Genomic DNA, 17,579 nt, shown 5'->3' with positions numbered 1-17,579 from the left:
GTCTTCCTGTGTCCAATCCCTCCCTATTTCAATCGAACCTCTGCACAGCTGCCAAAATGATTCTCTGAAAGTGCAGATTAGACCATGTCACTCCCCTACTCAATAAAATCCAGTAGCTCCTAATTATTTTTAGGATCAAACATTAACTCCTCTATTCAGTCTTAAAGCCTCTCACAATCTGTCCCCAAATTACTTTCCAGCCTTATTATACAGTTCTCCCTTTCCAGCCAATCTAACGTTTCTTACTGTTTCTTGCATACATCACACCATTTGCTTTCTCTGTGTCTTTGGAATAATGGCTGTCCCCTGTTCTGGGAACCCCTCTCTTTTCATACTGAGCTTCCTTCCAGGCTCAGTTCAATTACTACCTTCTCCAAGAATCCTTTCCTGATGTCTGCAGTTGCTGGAGTCTCCTCTTGCCAAATTATCTTGTATCTTTTGTATCTTCCTGTGTTGCAAAGATTATTGGGTTTGTCACACTCACTTGTCTATCATTCATCAGCCGGCTCCTTGATTTGTTCCCATGTTTAATCTTAACATCCAGACTCCTATGGTAATATTTGGATATTGGATATTTCCTCACTAATTACTAAAATTTCAACACATTTCTCAATTATTCAACTAAGTTCAGGGCTCTCATCACAGTTCATTCAATAAAATTTATTTAATAAACTGGAGAAACCTCCTTTCCTCATAGTTATTACTAATTTCTCTATATAGTAAATCCCTTAAGCACTTAGTATTAAATAAGATACTGAATTAAATAATTTACTAGCAATTAAATAATAAAACAAAGACAGAGAATAATTTACAATATTTTAGCTGTGTTTTCCCACAAATCAAAGTTGTAGTCATCTCAAACCCTCCCTTTGATCGATGACTTCTCTTCAATTCTTAGAAAACAGTCTCATTTCATACCATTTAGTTCTTCTAGGATAACAAATAGTCTCTTCACAAGAATCCTCATTATCAGATAAAGTTTACAATGGTTTCATAAAGATATATCCAATAAAAGGCATATCCAGCTTCTGAAGACAGAGTTCTTCTCCAGTTCATGTCCAGCTACTGCAGGTAAACCGTCTTTTCTGCTTCTCTCAAGTCCTCATTCCTATTAATGGTTTCTCCCTAGACTCACTCCTCATAAAATTCTCATGAAATGTTTGCTAACATTATAATTGTTACTCTCTAGGGCCATAACAAATTGCTCCTATTTTACCTGTTCATCAGATACAGTTGCATAGGGACTCATCTGTAGATATGAAGAAATTTCAATTTCCTTCAGCAACTTAAACAGTACAGTTAATTAGTGGAGGAACTACATATAGTATAATTATATTTCTTTTTCTCCTAACAATAACTACAAGACCTTTATGGAATTTGCAGTTATTTCTTCTTTTTATTTTCTTTCTTTCCTTCCTTCCTTCTCTTCCTTCCTTCCTTCCTTCCTTCCTTCCTTCCTTCCTTCCTTCCTTCCTTCCTTCCTTCCTTCCTTCCATCTCTTCTTTCCTTCCTTTCTTCCTTTCTTCCTTCCTTCCTTTCTTTCTTTCTTTCTTTCTTTCTTTCTTTCTTCCTTTCTTCCTTCTTTTCTTTCTTTCTTTCTTTCTTTCTTTCTTTCTTTCTTTCTTTCTTTCTTTCTTTCTTCCTTTTCTTCTTTCCTTCCTCCCTCTCTTTCTTTCTTTCTTTCTTGCATAATGGCGGGTGTTTGGATGCTTAAATACTCTAGCAATTTGGGAGTTAAAAGCTCTTTTCTGGACACCAGAGATCTCCAGCTGTTACAAATTAGGTTGATGAACCATTCCCTTAGCTCAACTTAGGGGGCTAATTACTAGCCATCATTTGAAATTAGATAGGCTGGACTAAGTGCAATAGGATACAGACAGAAAAATCAGATCAAACTTAAGTGCTTTTTATCTTTTTTGACCATTGTTTTGATTTAAATAAGTTTAGTCTGATAGGAAGTGCCCTTGATGTGATTTATTTTTAATTCACTTGTTTGCTTACATAAGTATTACATTGCCCAAGAAAGCCTATGACTCACATGTTAGTGAATTTTTTTTTCTTCTGGATAACAGTAGTTACCCTATCACAAAAATCTGAGTTTTATATTATACTAGGTAACCTTGTAATTACTTAAGCATAAAAATAGTCCAAAAAATTTCACTATCCCTTTCCTGAATCATAGATTTAGAGTTTGTAGAAGCTTTAGTGGCTATTGAATACAATTCTTTAGTTTTACAGATGAAGAAACTGAGGCCAGGAGGTGAAGTGACTTAGGTCACACAAATAGTACATGGTAGAGCTGGAACTTGAGCCCAGGATCCCTGACTCCAAATCTAGTACTTTTTCTCACTGAACCATTTTCTGGGGTAGATTTTTTTTAACCCTTTGTGGATTACAATGAACTGAAATTTTATCTTAAGAAAAGCCTGGAATGAATCCTTTCCATGGACCATGGAGTCTGATTAAGAAAGGGAGAAATAAGGTCTCCAAGGTAAATCAGAACCTTTTTCTTTGAATTCCTAGGTTCTCATTCAGATTAATACATATGGTACACAAATCATGTGCTATATGATATGCTATATGGTATATATGATATGCCGTATGGTAACCTGGGGGCACTTCCTCCCAAATCTCATGGAAAGTCATCTAGAAGAGGCTACCTACATTCCAAGGATTCCCTGGATCTGTATCTACTCAAAACCATAGCTTTTAATCTCCCACTTTTTCTTCTGTGGACGTAATTAGTTCACAGCAAAGGCAATTAATGAAATTACATTAAAAAGGAGTAATAAATGCTTCCATCATAAGCCTAGGTCATACTCTCTCCCAAATACACTCACTATCTGAGGTAAGAATGGATGTATATATATATATATATATGGCACACATGTCAAGATGCACACATAAAGGGAACGTATGTAGCCAAGGAAAGGCCTCTGACCAGCACTGCACATAGAAAGACTTCACTGCTCCTTGCTGGTCTCACATTTCTGCAGTCTCTGCCAAGCGTGTTGACTCTAACTGGTATCCGAGCGTGGCATTTAGTCTCTGCCAGATGTAGATTCCTGCTAGCCTTTTCTCATGGTTACTGCCAGGCTTGTGCACCCCTGGGCAAGAAGTTGGAGCCCTTCCCTTTGCTTCTAGCTTTTCCTGAAGTCCTCAGCTGAGGTGTTACCTCAGAAAGAGATACAGCTTTCTTTGAAAGGCAAACTCCCTAACACATCCAGTCATCGGACTAGGGAAAAAACAAAACCAAAACAAAGCCTTCAGTGGCTTTTCTTCCCATATGGAGAAAACTCCTGTTTCTCTAAAGCTAGGTTGGAATGTATACTTCATCTCCACAAGAAGATTCCATGCTCCAGGTCAAATTCTTTGGAACAGAGAGCCAGAGTCTTTCTTGCTAGCTAGTGTATATTCTAAGTTTTATTTCTGTTTTATAAAACTGTATTTCCTAGTCATCAGGGACCTAGATCTTTGTTCTCTCTCAGAGGCCTCACTATGACTTAGGATCCAAAAGTCCATGTAATTCCCTGTTTGGTTTTCAATTGCTAAACTTGTCTTGAGTCAGCATCCATTAGGTGCTTCTCTTCTTAGCAAACTAACAAAAGCTCACGTATGGTTGCCCAGTTCTCCACCTCTCTCATGCAAAGCAGGGGGAATAGAGAAAAGCACAGGAATAAAACTACCCCCAAGGAGAATAGTCATTGTCTTCATCATGATTAGCTATATTCCCTAAACTTTCATACATGCAGTGGAAAGAATAAGATAACCTAAGTGTGATTGCTAGCTCTGTGGCCATTTACTATGTGTGTGACCTTGGACATGTAACTAACTCTCAGGCCTCATTTTCCTCATCTTTAAAATGAAGTTAGAATAGATAACTTCCAAGGTGCCCCTCCATATCTTTGATCCTATGACTGTCTGTGTATATGGCCACCAATGAACTTTCCAAGAATGGTACACTTCTGAAATCAGTATTTGTTTCAGGAGAAACTTTATGGTGAAAAGGTATTAAAGATGGTGGCACTTTGAGAAGCTATAGTAGTTCCCTTATAATCCCACAAGGATTTAAACAGTCAGCTAGAGAAAGGGAAGTTATGATTGGGGAGCTACTATAAGACCTTAGTCAGCAGATTAAAAGCAAGAGTTGTACCAATACAAAGAGGAAGAAAGAATACTTAATCTAAATTGTACACTTGCATACATTAGGGGTTTAGTCTCTTCAGCTTTGATTCTACATGGTACAAAAATGATATAGACTTTTAATAATGTGAGGGCAAAGTGTCAGGATTTGGGAAGGTTTCAGATGTAAGGAACGAAAGAAAATGTAATAGACATATTGTGACAAATTTTATTTTTTGGGGGGTGGGGAAGACATCCTTTTAAAATCAATTCAAGTTGTAATTCATGGAGTATGAGAATCAGGTAGAATTCTATGATCACTCTCTTGACAGTGATGACAGTCTGCCTTGCGTTTTTATGTCACTTCTTGACTTTCAGAATGCTTTCATAAAGAATCTAATTTTATCACACTAGCAGCCCTTTGAGGAAGGAAGTTCAGAACTAGCAAAGTTGTTTTTGAAAGTTTTCAATGCTGAATCCATGAAGAAAAGACCAGGAGGGAGGCAGAGAAGTAATGGAACTACAGGATTTAAAGGCAAGGAGGATATATATAGCACTAATAGGAACTTGGACATTATACAATAATTAGAATAAGCTCATTTGCAGAGAAGATAGTTTTAGTATGTATGTAGGGAACAAAAACTTGAGTGCCGGAGCTATGGAAGTGATTATAAGCAATGAAGAGGAGGAAGAACAAGGACCTAGAAGGGAAAGAAATACTTAGAGAATCTCATGGACACTGTTAGAGCTAGAAGGGATCTTAAAGTCAATCTCCTTCAACTCTTTTGTGGATAAAGAAACTGAAGCTGGGAGGTAAAACTACCTGGCTAAGGCAATTTAACAAGGGGCAACTATTTGGCTCAGTGGAGCCAGAATAAACCTGAGTTAAAGTCCAGCCTCAGACACTAGCTGTATGACTCTGAACAAGTCACTGAACCTCTGTTTGCCTTGGTCTCTTCATCTGTAAAATAGGGATAAAAATAGCACCTTCTTCCCAGGGTTGTTGTGAGACTTAAAAGAGACAATAACTGTAAAGCACTTAGCATAGTTCCTGGCACATGGTCCCTGGTACATAGTAAGCACTATATATAAATGTTAGCTTTTAGTGATTAGGGGTGTGTCAGAACTCGGACAGGAACCTAGATCTCCCCAGCCTAAGGCTTTTTTTTGCCTTTACATCAGACTGTCCTGCGGTCATTAAAGCTAAAGAACATGTTTAGGAGGTTTTCCCCTTTTCCCCATGATATGGGGGTTTAGCTACTTTAACTGTGCCTGTACATGGTACCAAAGCAATAAAGATTTTCATGGAAAGTCTGTAACTCTCTATGGAAATGTCACTGAATTTGGGGGTTTGAATTCTGCCTCTGACATCTTGCCTGATATGGGCCTCAGTCTTTCTTTCGATAAAATGGATGGGATGGGTTCTTCCAGCTGTTCAACTTAGGAACTGCTGAAACCACAAGTGGGAAGTGGACTCTGAGACTTCCATGGGAAGGTATGCGGGGCGGTGGAAAGCCCGGGGTCTGCTTCCTAAGGCTGTCTGGGACGGGACAGTGAGGAGAGAGAAGATGCTCGGAGACTACCCGTGGCCTCTAGGCGAGAACGACCCCCAGAGAGCTGAGGAGAGGGAGGGGTGTGGGACAGGGAAGGAGAGCTTCGCCCCCCTCAACCTTCTGCACCCACCAAGGGTTAACCAAGCGACCCAAAGATCCGAGCGCATCCCAGGCTCCCGCCTCCTCCCGTTGCTAGGAGACGCCGGAAGTGGAGGAAAGGGGGCGGGGGCTGGGAATCCGGCTGTCGGGCCCCAGGGTCGGGAGCCGGGAGCGGAGGGCTCCGGAGCGCGTGCCTCCGCCCGCGCGCTCCCGTGACCGATCCCGAGGCCGCGCGCGCGCCCCGCCCCCGGCCCCTCCCCCTCTGTGTCTCTCTCCCCCGCCCTCTCGCTCGCTCCCCCCTCCCCACCTCGCGCGCAGCCGTGGGTGTTTCTCGCTCTTCGCGAGTTGCCGCCGCCGCCGGCGCTGCTCCTCCTCTCCTGTCTTGGGTTTCCCTGGTGCAGCCGCCGTCGCCGCCGCCGCAGTTCGGTGTGAGGAGGAGGAGGAGGAGGAGGAGGAGGAGGAAGAGAAGGATGTGAAGATGGCGGAGCTGCAGATGCTGCTGGAGGAGGAAATCCCGGGGGGCCGCCGGGCCCTGTTCGATAGTTACACCAACCTGGAGCGAGTGGCCGACTACTGCGAGAACAACTACATCCAGGTGCCCGGCATCCCCCGGGCCGCGGCTGGCTGGGGGAGGGGCGCGCGGGGATGGGGGGGGTTGGTGGGCGCGCGGGGCAGGGGCCGGGGAGCCTCGGCTGCTCCGGGCTGGCATCCGCAGTGCTCCCGGGGACCGAAGCTGCCTGACGGGAGCGAGCTCGGTGGCCTCACGGATCCCTGCCCCTCCCCCTCCTCGTCCTCTTCCCCATTCTCCTCCCCCTCTTCTTCTCTCTCCTCCTTCCCTCCTTCCCCGCCCTTTCCTCCCCCACTCCGTGCCCCCCTCCCCCGCCAGTCCCTGGCTGCTTGCTTTGGGGGGGGGGGCGGCGCTGTGATGGTGGCTGTAGGGCTTTGCCTCTTGGCGCTTTTCCCTGGGTAGCGGTGGGGTGGTAGGGGGTGGTGGGACGGTCCCGGTGATTGGGGAGGGGGTTGGAAGGGTGAAGCTTGGAAATACTTAGAAAGCTGCGAATAAATCCCCCACCCGGTGCGTGTGTCATGTCCCTGCCTCCTCATTTCTCCTCCCCCACTCCCACCCCCGCACTTGAGGTTTGTCACCGCGTTTGGGATCGTGGGGGAGGCTGAGTGGCATTTTAAACATTCTCTATCATCCCCCCATCCCCAAACTCTTTATTTGGTTGATGACTTACATATAATTCTTATTTTTATTTTTTGCTTTTGATGCCGGGTCCCCTCCTCCGCTCTCCCTGCGCTGAGATAGTTTCGCGGTGGGGAGATGGATGTTGCTGCTCAGTGCGGTGCCTAACACCATTCACTGGGCTCGTGGATTTTCAAAAGGTCTTTTTTTTTCTTTTTCTTTTTTTAGGGCTTGCAAGGAAACGATGAGAAAACACTTGTTTTGATGAAAGTTGTCATTTTTTTTTCTAAGAAGGGAAAAAGGGAGGCTGCACTATACAGAATCTTCTCTTTTCTTCAGTTAAATGATGGTTTTTCCCTTTGGGAAGGATCATTGTACATACTTGACACAAATTATTGTGAAAGGAGGGAACCTCATGGCTTCATTTCTTTCAGTTTTTCGACTGGGGACTGATTGGTTGGTGGGAGACAGGGAATCTGGGTACTCCTGTGATAAAGCACAGGTTTATGTAAAAGCACAGATGCCTTTTAAAAAGCCCCTTTTCCCCTTAAGGAATGGTTTATTTGGAAAAATTTGTTAAATATAGAATTCCTGAACTGAGTGCCATTTACTTTCCATATAGTTTGTTAATCTTCAAGTACAGGTCTTCCATTTTTCTTTCTATTCTCTAGGGATAAAGGTGGTAGTGGAAAATGTGTGAAAATATTTCCTCACTGTATTTTTTCCATTCTCTTTGTTCACATTTGCCCTTAACCTTCAGGTGCAATATAAAACTAATAAAGAGAAGTTCAGGGTAAAATTTTGTAGGTTCACGGATCTTTGGATAATATATGTGATTGTAAGGATATGAAAGAATTCTAAATGTGAGCTTTAACTAGTCTATTAGCGTATGTAATGACTTTTCACAGTGTTTTGTAGGGAACATTTTCTAGTCAAGACTGAATTAGATTTAAACCAAAAGATTTTTCTCATGATCAGAGGTAGTTGGAAGAAAAGAAGTTCTTGTCACAATTGGAAACATTATTGGGAAACATTACTGTGCTGTCTTTTTTTTTTTTTTTCAATAGAAAGAGTTGTGGGACAGAAGAAATTTCAGCTGATAGTGGAATGAAGAGATTTGGTGGATTAGAGGGATATCCGTAGGTAGACAGAACTATTACTATTGGTACCCACTTTGGAGGAGGTGGTAAAATGCTATAGAAAATACGGAAATCAACATTTTCTGAGGGTCCACTGAGTAGATGGATGGATGGGTTATGGGATTGGCAAAAAGGGAAAAGATGTCCTCGTGTTCAGGAATTTATTATAAAGTGAAAATAAAGGTTGAGAAGAGGAAAGAAGTGAATGATTTTTTTTCCTTTTAGGTCACACCTGCACACTGTACTTCTCTTTATTGAAAGTCCCTAGAGTTAAAAGTTTTATTTCTTTATGAATTACACTTGTTGGTAGAATAATATGGAATAGTAAAGCTTAGAGGTTAAATGAGTCATTGATGCTCCAAGAAATCTTCCTTCTCTCTTCATTTTCCTGCCAGTGAAAGAGCTGTACAGTAAATTCTGTACTTTATCTAGCTAAAGACATTGAAGAAAGATAAATGTAGCTACAAAATATTAAATTGTTATCCTGACACTGGGACTCCAGAAATAGTTGCTAGATTTGTGATCAAACTTCAAACAAAAGACTATATAAATACTTAACAATAAAGATTTGGAAGTATTTTACAGCTAAATCAGATTTTGTTTTATGAAATAAATATGACTATTTAAAAATCTCATATTATAAAATCATCAGAGCTCAATAGCTAAAAATTTTGTTCTTCTAGTTATAAAATCAGTAGCTCAGATATTAGGCTCTGCATGATAGCCTTAGTAAACAGAACATGTGCTTTGATTTCTACTAAACAGTATGGTTTTGTACTGATCCTTCCAAACTCTTTTCTTAGTTTCCCTGGTGACCAAAGAGTTGGCAGGTAGGGATTGGTGATGCATTGCCATTTAAATCATTAAGTTCAATTGTTATTAAGCTCTTACTATGTGCAAATCACAGCTGTTTTCCAAAGGTAAAAACAATTATTTTTTTTTGCCTTTTAGAGACTTAAGGATAGTTTACTAGAGTATGATACAAGATGGATTATTGAAAAGGCCAAGGAGAGATCTGAACACTATACTATAAGAATATTTGAGGAAGGAGAGGTCATTTTTGGAGGAATCAGGAAAAGGTGGCATCAGAACTGGAATTGAAGGAAAAGAATTTCAGTAGATCAAGTGAGATTGTTACAGGGATGGAGGATGGTCTCTATGGATGTACAGAGGCAGGAGAATGCAAGTCAGGATCACAGACCAGTAAATACTCTAGTTCCTCTGGAAGTCAAGTTCTTTGGAACCTGAAAGGGAATAAGGTGAAATAAAGGATGGTACGTTGGAATCCAGTTGGAGTTTACAATTCTACAATTAGAAGGCTTTAAATGACAGGATAAGGAGTTTGTAGTCTATCCTAAAGTTGGGAAATCGGGAGCCAATGAAGGTTTTTGAGGTGGAGGTGGCATGGTAATGTGTATCATGAAGATTATTTTAGCTACTGTATTGGAGGGGAATAGAGACTCCAGTCAGGAATACTAATTAGGAAGGTGTCATATGAGCTTGTGAACTAGGGTGAAGGCAGGGTAAGTGTAGAGGAGGGAGTAGATGGAAGATACTACAGAGGTAGAATTGACAGGATTTGTCAGGTGATTGGTGGGAGAGTGAAGGAAAGCAGACAGTCTCAAGTAACTTAGAGGTTTCAAGCTTTTGTCACTAGGAAGTTGGCTTGCCATCAGTAGTCACAGGAAAGCTGAGGAGAGCATCAGGTTTTTGGTGGGAGGTGTAAAGGGGAGATAATGAGTTGAGTATTTGATGTACTGAATTGAAGGTGCCATCAGGATGGGGAACTGGATCAGAGGAGAGACTAGGGCTGAATAGGGAGTAGTATAGAGATTCTGGGCAGCCAGGAGGCTCAGTGGATAGAGCACTGGGCCTGGAGCCCAGATGACCTGAGTTCAAATCCTGTCTGAGACCCATACTACTTGTGTAACCTGGGGCAAGTTCCTTAACTTCTGCCTCAGTTTCCTTATCTGTAAAGTGGGCATAATAATAGCATCTATCTCCTAGGGTTGTTGTGAGGATCAAATGGGATAATAATTGTAAAGTGCTTAGCACAGTGCCTGGCACATAGTAAGGGCTATACAGATGTTGACTATTATTAGCTATTATAAGTTGCAAACAATTGATAATTGAAGCAATCAGTCAATCCAAGGATGAGATTGCCAAAGGAGAAAGTATAGAGATAGAATAGAATGGAAGTGTAAGCCTTGAGGTGCACCTATAATCAAGGGGGTGTGAAGGAGGAAGATGCGCCAGTAAAGAGGACCTGTTCAGAGTAGTCTTACAAATAGATGGAGAACCAAGAGAGATGGTGATGTCACAAGACTGTGGGGGCAGGGGGGGAAGAGAATTTCAAATAGTCAAGAGTATAAGATACTACCAAATGGTCAGAAAGGATTATGACTAAGAAAAGATTCTTGGATTTGGTAATTAGAAGCTCAGTAGGCCAGGTTGCCCAGCCTAAGATAGCTTCCATTTTGTTCTGTGGAAAAGTGAATTTCTGGAATGAAAGCAATAAAGAGAACCTTATTGATCATATATAATAAGTGGTTATTCATTTTTTGACTGGACAAATTTTCAGGTTTATGTAAAAAATTCAGAAATAAGGTATTTGCAAATTATATAGAAAATATATAGAACAAATGAGATCAGTATTTTAAATATTCTACTTTTAAGATTCTACATTCTACTTTAAAAAATGAGAAGAGAAAGGACAATTATTCAGTTTTGTCCTTTTAACAAAATTTGTACTCTACTTTAACCTCAACTAGGCCTTCCCTGCTGCTAGGGAGTCAGACTGTACCTCCCTTATGAACTTACTACCCCACTCCCCACAACAACTCTTCCACACCTTTTCATCCATCTGTCCTCAAATCTCCTTTGGCTCCCTCTCCCCGTAATCTCTCTGCTAAGAACCTTCCCTTATATTTTACAGAAAAAAAAATGGGACCATTCACTGTGAGCTGCTTCTCTCCTCTTTTCATTTCTCAGTTACCTTCTCCACTCTCTCCTTACCTTTACCCCCTCTCACATGTTGAAGTGGACTTACTCCTTACCAAGGCTAATAAGTCCTCTGCTTATTCAAGTGATCCCATTCCATCCCATCTCCTCCAACAGATCACCTCCTTTGTCATTCCCATTCTTTCACCTGTTTTTGGTCTCTGACTGCTGGCTCCTCCATGCCTATAAACATTCCCATGTTGCCCCTATCCTGAAAAAAAACCCCTCACTTGATCCTTTCATCCCCAGTAACTATTGTCCGATATCTCTTCTATGACACCTTCCTAACTAGTAACTTTTGTAGCTAAATTCCTTGTAAAGGGCATCTATTCTAGGTGCCTCCTCTTTCTCTTCTCTCACTCTCTTCTTCACCCTTTCCAATCTGACTATTGACCTTCTACAGAAATTGCTCTCCTCAAAGTTACTGAAGATCTCTTAGCTGCCAAATCCAGTGGCCTTTCCTCAGTCCTCATTTTCCTTAATCTCTCTGCAGCCTTTGACAGTACTGATTGTTCTTTCCTCAATATTCTCCTTTCTGGTTCTTCTCTTACCTATCTCATTACTCCTACGTATTTTTTGTTGAAACATCTTCCATATCATGCTCTCTAACCTATAGGTGTCCCTCAGGTTTCTCTGCTAGCTTTTTCTCTTTTTTCTCTAAACTACTTCATTTGGTGCTCTCATCAGCTTTCATGGATTTAATTGCCATTTCTATGCTAATGATTCTCAAATCTACCTTTCCCGCCCCAGTCTCTCTGCTGACCTCCAATCTCTCATCTCCAACCACCATTCAGACATCTCAAACTGGACATCCAAGAGACATCTTAAATTCAGTATGTCCAAAACAAAACTCATTATCTTTTCTCCTAAACCCTCCTCCCCTTTCTTATTACTATAGAGGGCAACACCATCCTCTCATTCCCTCAGACTCACAGGCTAGGAGTCATCCTGGATTCTTCCCTGTCTCTCACTCCCCCTCCTCCATGGGATACATCTGTTGCCAGGGCCTGTTGATTTCATCTTTTCAGCATCTCTGAAATATGTCCCTTTACCTCCTGTGACACTGCTCCCACTCTAGTGGTAACCTTCATCACCTCATGCCTGATAATTACAATAGCCTGCTGAGGGCTCTGCCTTCCTTAAATCTCTCCCCATTCCAGTCCATCCTCCATTCAGCCACCAAAGTGACTTTCCCAAAGTGTAGGTCTGACCATGTCATCCTCTACTCAGTAAACTCCAGTGGCTCCCTGTTACATCCAGGAGCAAATAGAAAATGTTCTGTTAGGCATCCAAAGCCCTTCATAACCTATCTCCCTTCTACCCTTCCATTCTGTTTACACTTCACTCCCCATCATCAACTCTTCAATCCAGTGATATTGGTCTCCTTGCTGTTCCCCAAACAAGGTACTCTACCTCCTGGCTCTGGGTATTCTCTCTGGCTGACTCCCATGCCTGGAACATTCTCTCTTTTCCACTCTGACTGCTGACTTCCCTGGCTTCCTTTAAGTCCCTAAAAAAATCTCACCTTCTACAGGAAACCTTTGCTAACCTTTCTTAATTCTGGAGCCTTCCCTCTGTTAATTATTTCCTATTCATCTTTTATATGGCTTACTTGGTGTATATTTGTTGGCATGTTGTCTCCCTCATTAGGGTATTAAGTTCCCTGAGGGCAGGGACTATCTTTTGTCTTTCTTTGTATCTCTAGCACTTAGTAGGGTGCCTGGCTACTAGTGGGTGCTTAATAAATGTTTATTGGTCTGATTAAACTTATGATCCATACATTTTTCTCTGTTTCATGGTAAAACATTTATGGTAGTATCTGTACGTGAGCTACACAAGGTAGCAGGCATGGATAGGTTGGGATCTGGAGTGTTGGAGGAAAATTCTAAATAGATGAGATTACAGAACCATTTGATTACTTCTATAAAAGCGTTTCTTAGTTAGGCATGGTGTAATCTCTACTGGGGAGACTGAGGCAGGTTTGAGTTTGGGGAATTCTAAGGTGCTATAGGGTAGAGCTGATTGGGTGTCAATACTGAGTCCAACTCTAATGTGGTGAACTGCCCCCAGTGTGTCAGAAAAATGGAGGTCGGGGGTGGAGCCAAAATGGCAGCTGGAAAGCAGGGGCTTGCCTAGGGCCGTCCCCCAGGACCCTCCAAACACTGGTAAAAAATGGCTCTGAACAAATTCTAGAACTGCAGAACCCGCGAAATAGCAGAAGGAAGCAGGGCTCTAGCCCAGAACAGCCTGGATGGTCGCTGGGTAAGGTCTATCACACACGGAGTTGGCAGTGGAGCAGAGCAGAGCCCAGTGTGGGCTGTGCCCAGACCAACCAGACCAGGAGCCAGGTGGAACAGGCCCTAGCGCCCTGAATCAGTGAGTCGAGGCAGTTACCAGACTTCTAACCCACAAAAACCAAAGACAACAGAGAAGGTTAGTGGGAAAAGCTTCTGGGGACAGTGAAAGGAGTTCACAGTTTGGCTACTGTCCTGGGGGCAGCAGAGGTGGTGCAGCTACAGAACTACAGCTGCAATTGTTGTGGGCCCCAGACCCACCTGGTGGGAGGAATTAAGTGGCTGCTCTGAGCAGGAGTGCAGAGCCAGCTTAGATCTGAGTCCAGTCCAGGTTGGCGGTTCTTGGGAGAAGAGGAGCGCTGGTGTGGCAGAGCTTGCTGTGTAGCTCTGAAAACAACAGCGCAGCACCTCAAGCTTGGGACAGAGTACTCTCTACTCTACAAGCAGTCATACCCTGACAAAAACCTCAAGGGTCAAGTAGTTGACTGGGAACATGGCCAGGCAGTGAAAACGGACTCAGATTCAGACTCAGACTTTGAAATCTTTCTTTGGTGACAAAGAAGACCAAAACATACAGCCAGAACAAAGTCAACAAAGTCAAAGAGCGTACATCAGAAGTCTCCAAGAAAAACATGAACTGGTCTCTGGCCATGGAAGAGCTCAAAAAGGATTTGGAAAAGCAAGCTAGAGAAGTAAAGAAAAAATTGGGAAGAGAAATGAGAGTGATGTGAGAAAACCATGAAAAACAAGTCAGTGACTTGCTAAAGGACACCCAAAAAATATTGAAAAAAATATTGAAGAAAACAACACTTTAAAAAATAGACTAACTTAAATAAAAGAGCTCCAAAAAGCCAATGAGGAGAAGAATGCCTTGAAAGGCAGAATTAGCCAAATGAAAATGGAGGTCCCAAAGACCACTGAAGAAAATGCTACCTTAAAAATTAGATTGGAGCAAGTGGAAGCTAGTGATTTTATGAGAAATCAAGATATTATAAAACAGAACTAAAGGAATGAAAAAGTGGAAGACAATGTGAAATATCTCATTGGAAACACCACTGACCTGGAAAATAGATCCAGGAGAGAGAATTTAAAAATCATTGGACTACCTGAAAGCCATGATCAGAAAAAGAGTGTAGATATCATCTTTCAAGAAATTATCAAGGAGAACTGCCCTGATATTCTAGAGCCAGAGGGTAAAATAGAAATGGAAAGAATCCACAGATCATCTCCTCAAAAAGATCCCCAAAATAAATCTCCTAGGAATTTTGTCGCCAAATTCCAGAGCTCCCAGATCAAGGAGAAAATACTGCAAGCAGCCAGAAAGAAACAATTTGAGTATGGTGGAAAAACAATCAGGATAACACAGGATCTAGCAGCTTCTACATTAAGAGATTGAAGGGCTTGGAATACGATATTCCAGAGGTCAATGGAGCTAGGATTAAAACCAAGAATTACCTACCCAGCAAAACTGAGTATCATACTCCAAGGCAAAATATGGATTTTCAATAAAATAGAGGACTTTCAAGCTTTCTCAGTGAAAAGACCAGAGCTGAATAGAAAATTTGACTTTCAAACACAAGAATCAAGAGAAGCATGAAAAGGTAAACAAGAAAGAGAAATCACAAGGGACTTACTAAAGTGGAACTGTTTTGTTTACATTCTTACATGGAAAGATGATGTGTATAATTCATGAGACCTCAGTATTAGGGTAGCTGAAGGGAATATACATATATATATATATTACACATTATATATATATACATATATATATATATATACATATATATATATATATATATATATATATATATATATATATATATAGAGAGAGAGAGAGAGAGAGAGAGAGAGAGAGGGCATAGGTTGAGTTGAATATGAAGGGATGATATCTAAAAAAATAAAATCAAATTAAGGGATGAGAGAGGAATATATTGAGAGAGGGAGAAAGGGAGAGATAGAATGGGGTAAATTATCTCACATAAAAGTGGCAAGAAATAGTAGTTCCGTTGGGAGGGAAGAGGGGGCTCGTGAGGGGGAATGAGTGAATCTTGCTCTCATCAGATTTGACCTGAGGAGGGAATACCATACACACTCAATTGGGTATCTTACCCCACAGGAAAGAAGGAGGAAGGAGATAAAAAAAGGGGGATGATAAAAGGGAGGGCAGATAGGGGGAGGAGGTAATCAAAAGCCAACCCTTTTGAAAAGGGACAGGGGTCAAGGGAGAAAAATTGGATAAAGGGGGATAGGATAGGAAGGGACAAAATGTAGTCTTTCACAACATGAGTATTGTGGAAGGGTTTTGCATAATGATATATATGTGACCTATGTTGAATTGATTGCTGCCTTAGGGAGGGTGGGTGGGGAGGGAGAAGGGAAGAGAATTTGGAACTCAAAGTTTTAAAAGAAGATGTTCAAAAAAAAGTTTTTGCATGCAACTAGGAAATAAGATACCCATGTAATGGGGCATAGAAATCTATCTTGCCCTACGAGAAAGTAAGGGAAAAGGGGAGGGGGAGGGAGTGGGGTGACAGAAGGGAGGGCTGACTGGGGAATGGGGCAATCAGAATATATGCCATCTTGGAGTGGGGGGAGGGTAGAAATGGGGAGAAAATTTGTAGTTCAAACTCTTGTGAAAATTAATGCTGAAAGCTAAAAATATTAAATAAATATATAATGATTTAAAAAAAAAAAGAAAAATGGAGGTCAAAGCTTCTGTGTTGATCAGTAGTGAGATTGGGTCCAGGAGTGGCCAGTATACTTCAGCCTATGCCTGATTGTGAGACCCTGTTATAAAAAAAAAGGCGAGATGATCCCAACAAATCTCATAGTAATCAGATTTTGAAAATTTTAATGGAAGAAAAGCCTACAGTTAGAACACGTTACAAAATGCTATTTCCCAGTTTAAAGAAGCAATTGATGGTAGCAATTTTAAGTTTAGTTTTTCACAAAGCAAGATTACCTAAAAGGCCTTATTTTAACTTCAAATAGCAAATAAATATGATCATGCTACATTCCTCTGAAATGTAAAGATGAGGAGTTGTAATTAAAATTGACCTGCATTATTAAACAGATCAAATTTATTTTTATTTCCTCATATGGAAAATGAAGGAGTTGGCCTAAGTTATTTCTGTGGTTTCTTACAGCTCAGTATTCTGTAATCTGTATTGTGAGAGAGATGTGAACAGGCTAGCATCGTGAAGGAGGAAGAAGAAATTTAGATGATGTAAGTTTATTACCCTTGATATTAAGAATACTTACAGATGAGTTGAAATCAAACTTGAAAGATTATTAACAAAGAATGAATTTTTGCTATTTAGTGTCAAATATTCAGAAAAATTGAAGTCACTTTTTTGAAGCTCCATTTTTCTTACTGAAATATTTTACTTTTAATGTCATGTTTTTAATGGATTTCTCTGGGAAATTTGTGTTTGCTACTGTTGTAACAATTATCTCTAGACATCAGGATTCAAAACATATGTGGATAGTATTCAGATTGATCCTAAGCTAGGTAAAGAAAATGATTACTTTTCTGTGGATGGTATGGCAAATCTCACTTTCACAGAATAGGGTGGGACCAGAGTTATAAACATCGATTTTTCCAGAAAGAAAGATTAGCAAATGGACTCCAAATCTTACTATGTCTGTTTCTGAATAATTGAGGTCCTCCTTTCCTTTTTTTACTTATGGATTATGCTACTTCTAGATTAATTAAGAATAAAGCATCATAACTATCATTCAGATATTTTCTTGTTGTAAAATAATTTTTAATATATTTGGACCTGAATATTTCTGTGGAGGTGAAAAATATGCAGGAAGGGCCCCTTTTAGGGGATAGAGTGTAAAGATTCTTCCTAAATAAATGAATCTCTGAGTACTCAAAAAATTGGAGAGAGAAGGTCACGTAAAAATGGGAGTCTTATGACTGTTGTTCCATATCTTCTAAGAGTTATATTTATATTGATTTTACATTTTTCTCCTTTCCTTCCAGAGTGAAATGGTACCTGAATGGGGAGCCTTTGTGACTAAACTTTGGACTCTGGCTTTGTCCTTTCTGTACTTTCTCCCCAGCTCACCAGTCCAATGCTCCAGGATTTGCCACCACTCTGATCTTGTAACTCTGTATCCTATGCCATTGAAGATAATTTTCTACCTCTCTGCTTTACAGAAGTTCAGAGTTCTTACT

General features: G+C 40.9%; 1 protein-coding gene across 9 annotated transcripts in view; it reads left to right on the top strand.

Moving 5' to 3' along the window:
• Positions 1-6,196: 6,196 nt before the first annotated feature.
• ABI2 (abl interactor 2) overlaps positions 6,197-17,579 on the top strand; it is a 111,953-nt gene continuing 100,570 nt past the window's right edge. For 4 of the 9 annotated variants that reach the window (XM_036754236.1, XM_036754232.1, XM_036754233.1 and 1 more), the window contains exon 1: positions 6,253-6,369. In XM_036754236.1, coding sequence (XP_036610131.1) covers positions 6,253-6,369 — 117 coding nt within the window. Of the gene's footprint in view, positions 6,370-17,579 lie in introns of all 9 variants that reach the window. The other 5 variants (XM_036754235.1, XM_036754234.1, XM_036754240.1 and 2 more) reach the window with 3 other exon arrangements.

Source organism: Trichosurus vulpecula, chromosome 4 (genome assembly GCF_011100635.1).
Source record: "Trichosurus vulpecula isolate mTriVul1 chromosome 4, mTriVul1.pri, whole genome shotgun sequence".
Lineage (NCBI taxonomy): Eukaryota > Metazoa > Chordata > Mammalia > Diprotodontia > Phalangeridae > Trichosurus > Trichosurus vulpecula.
This window is presented reverse-complemented; position numbering and strand designations above follow the sequence as displayed.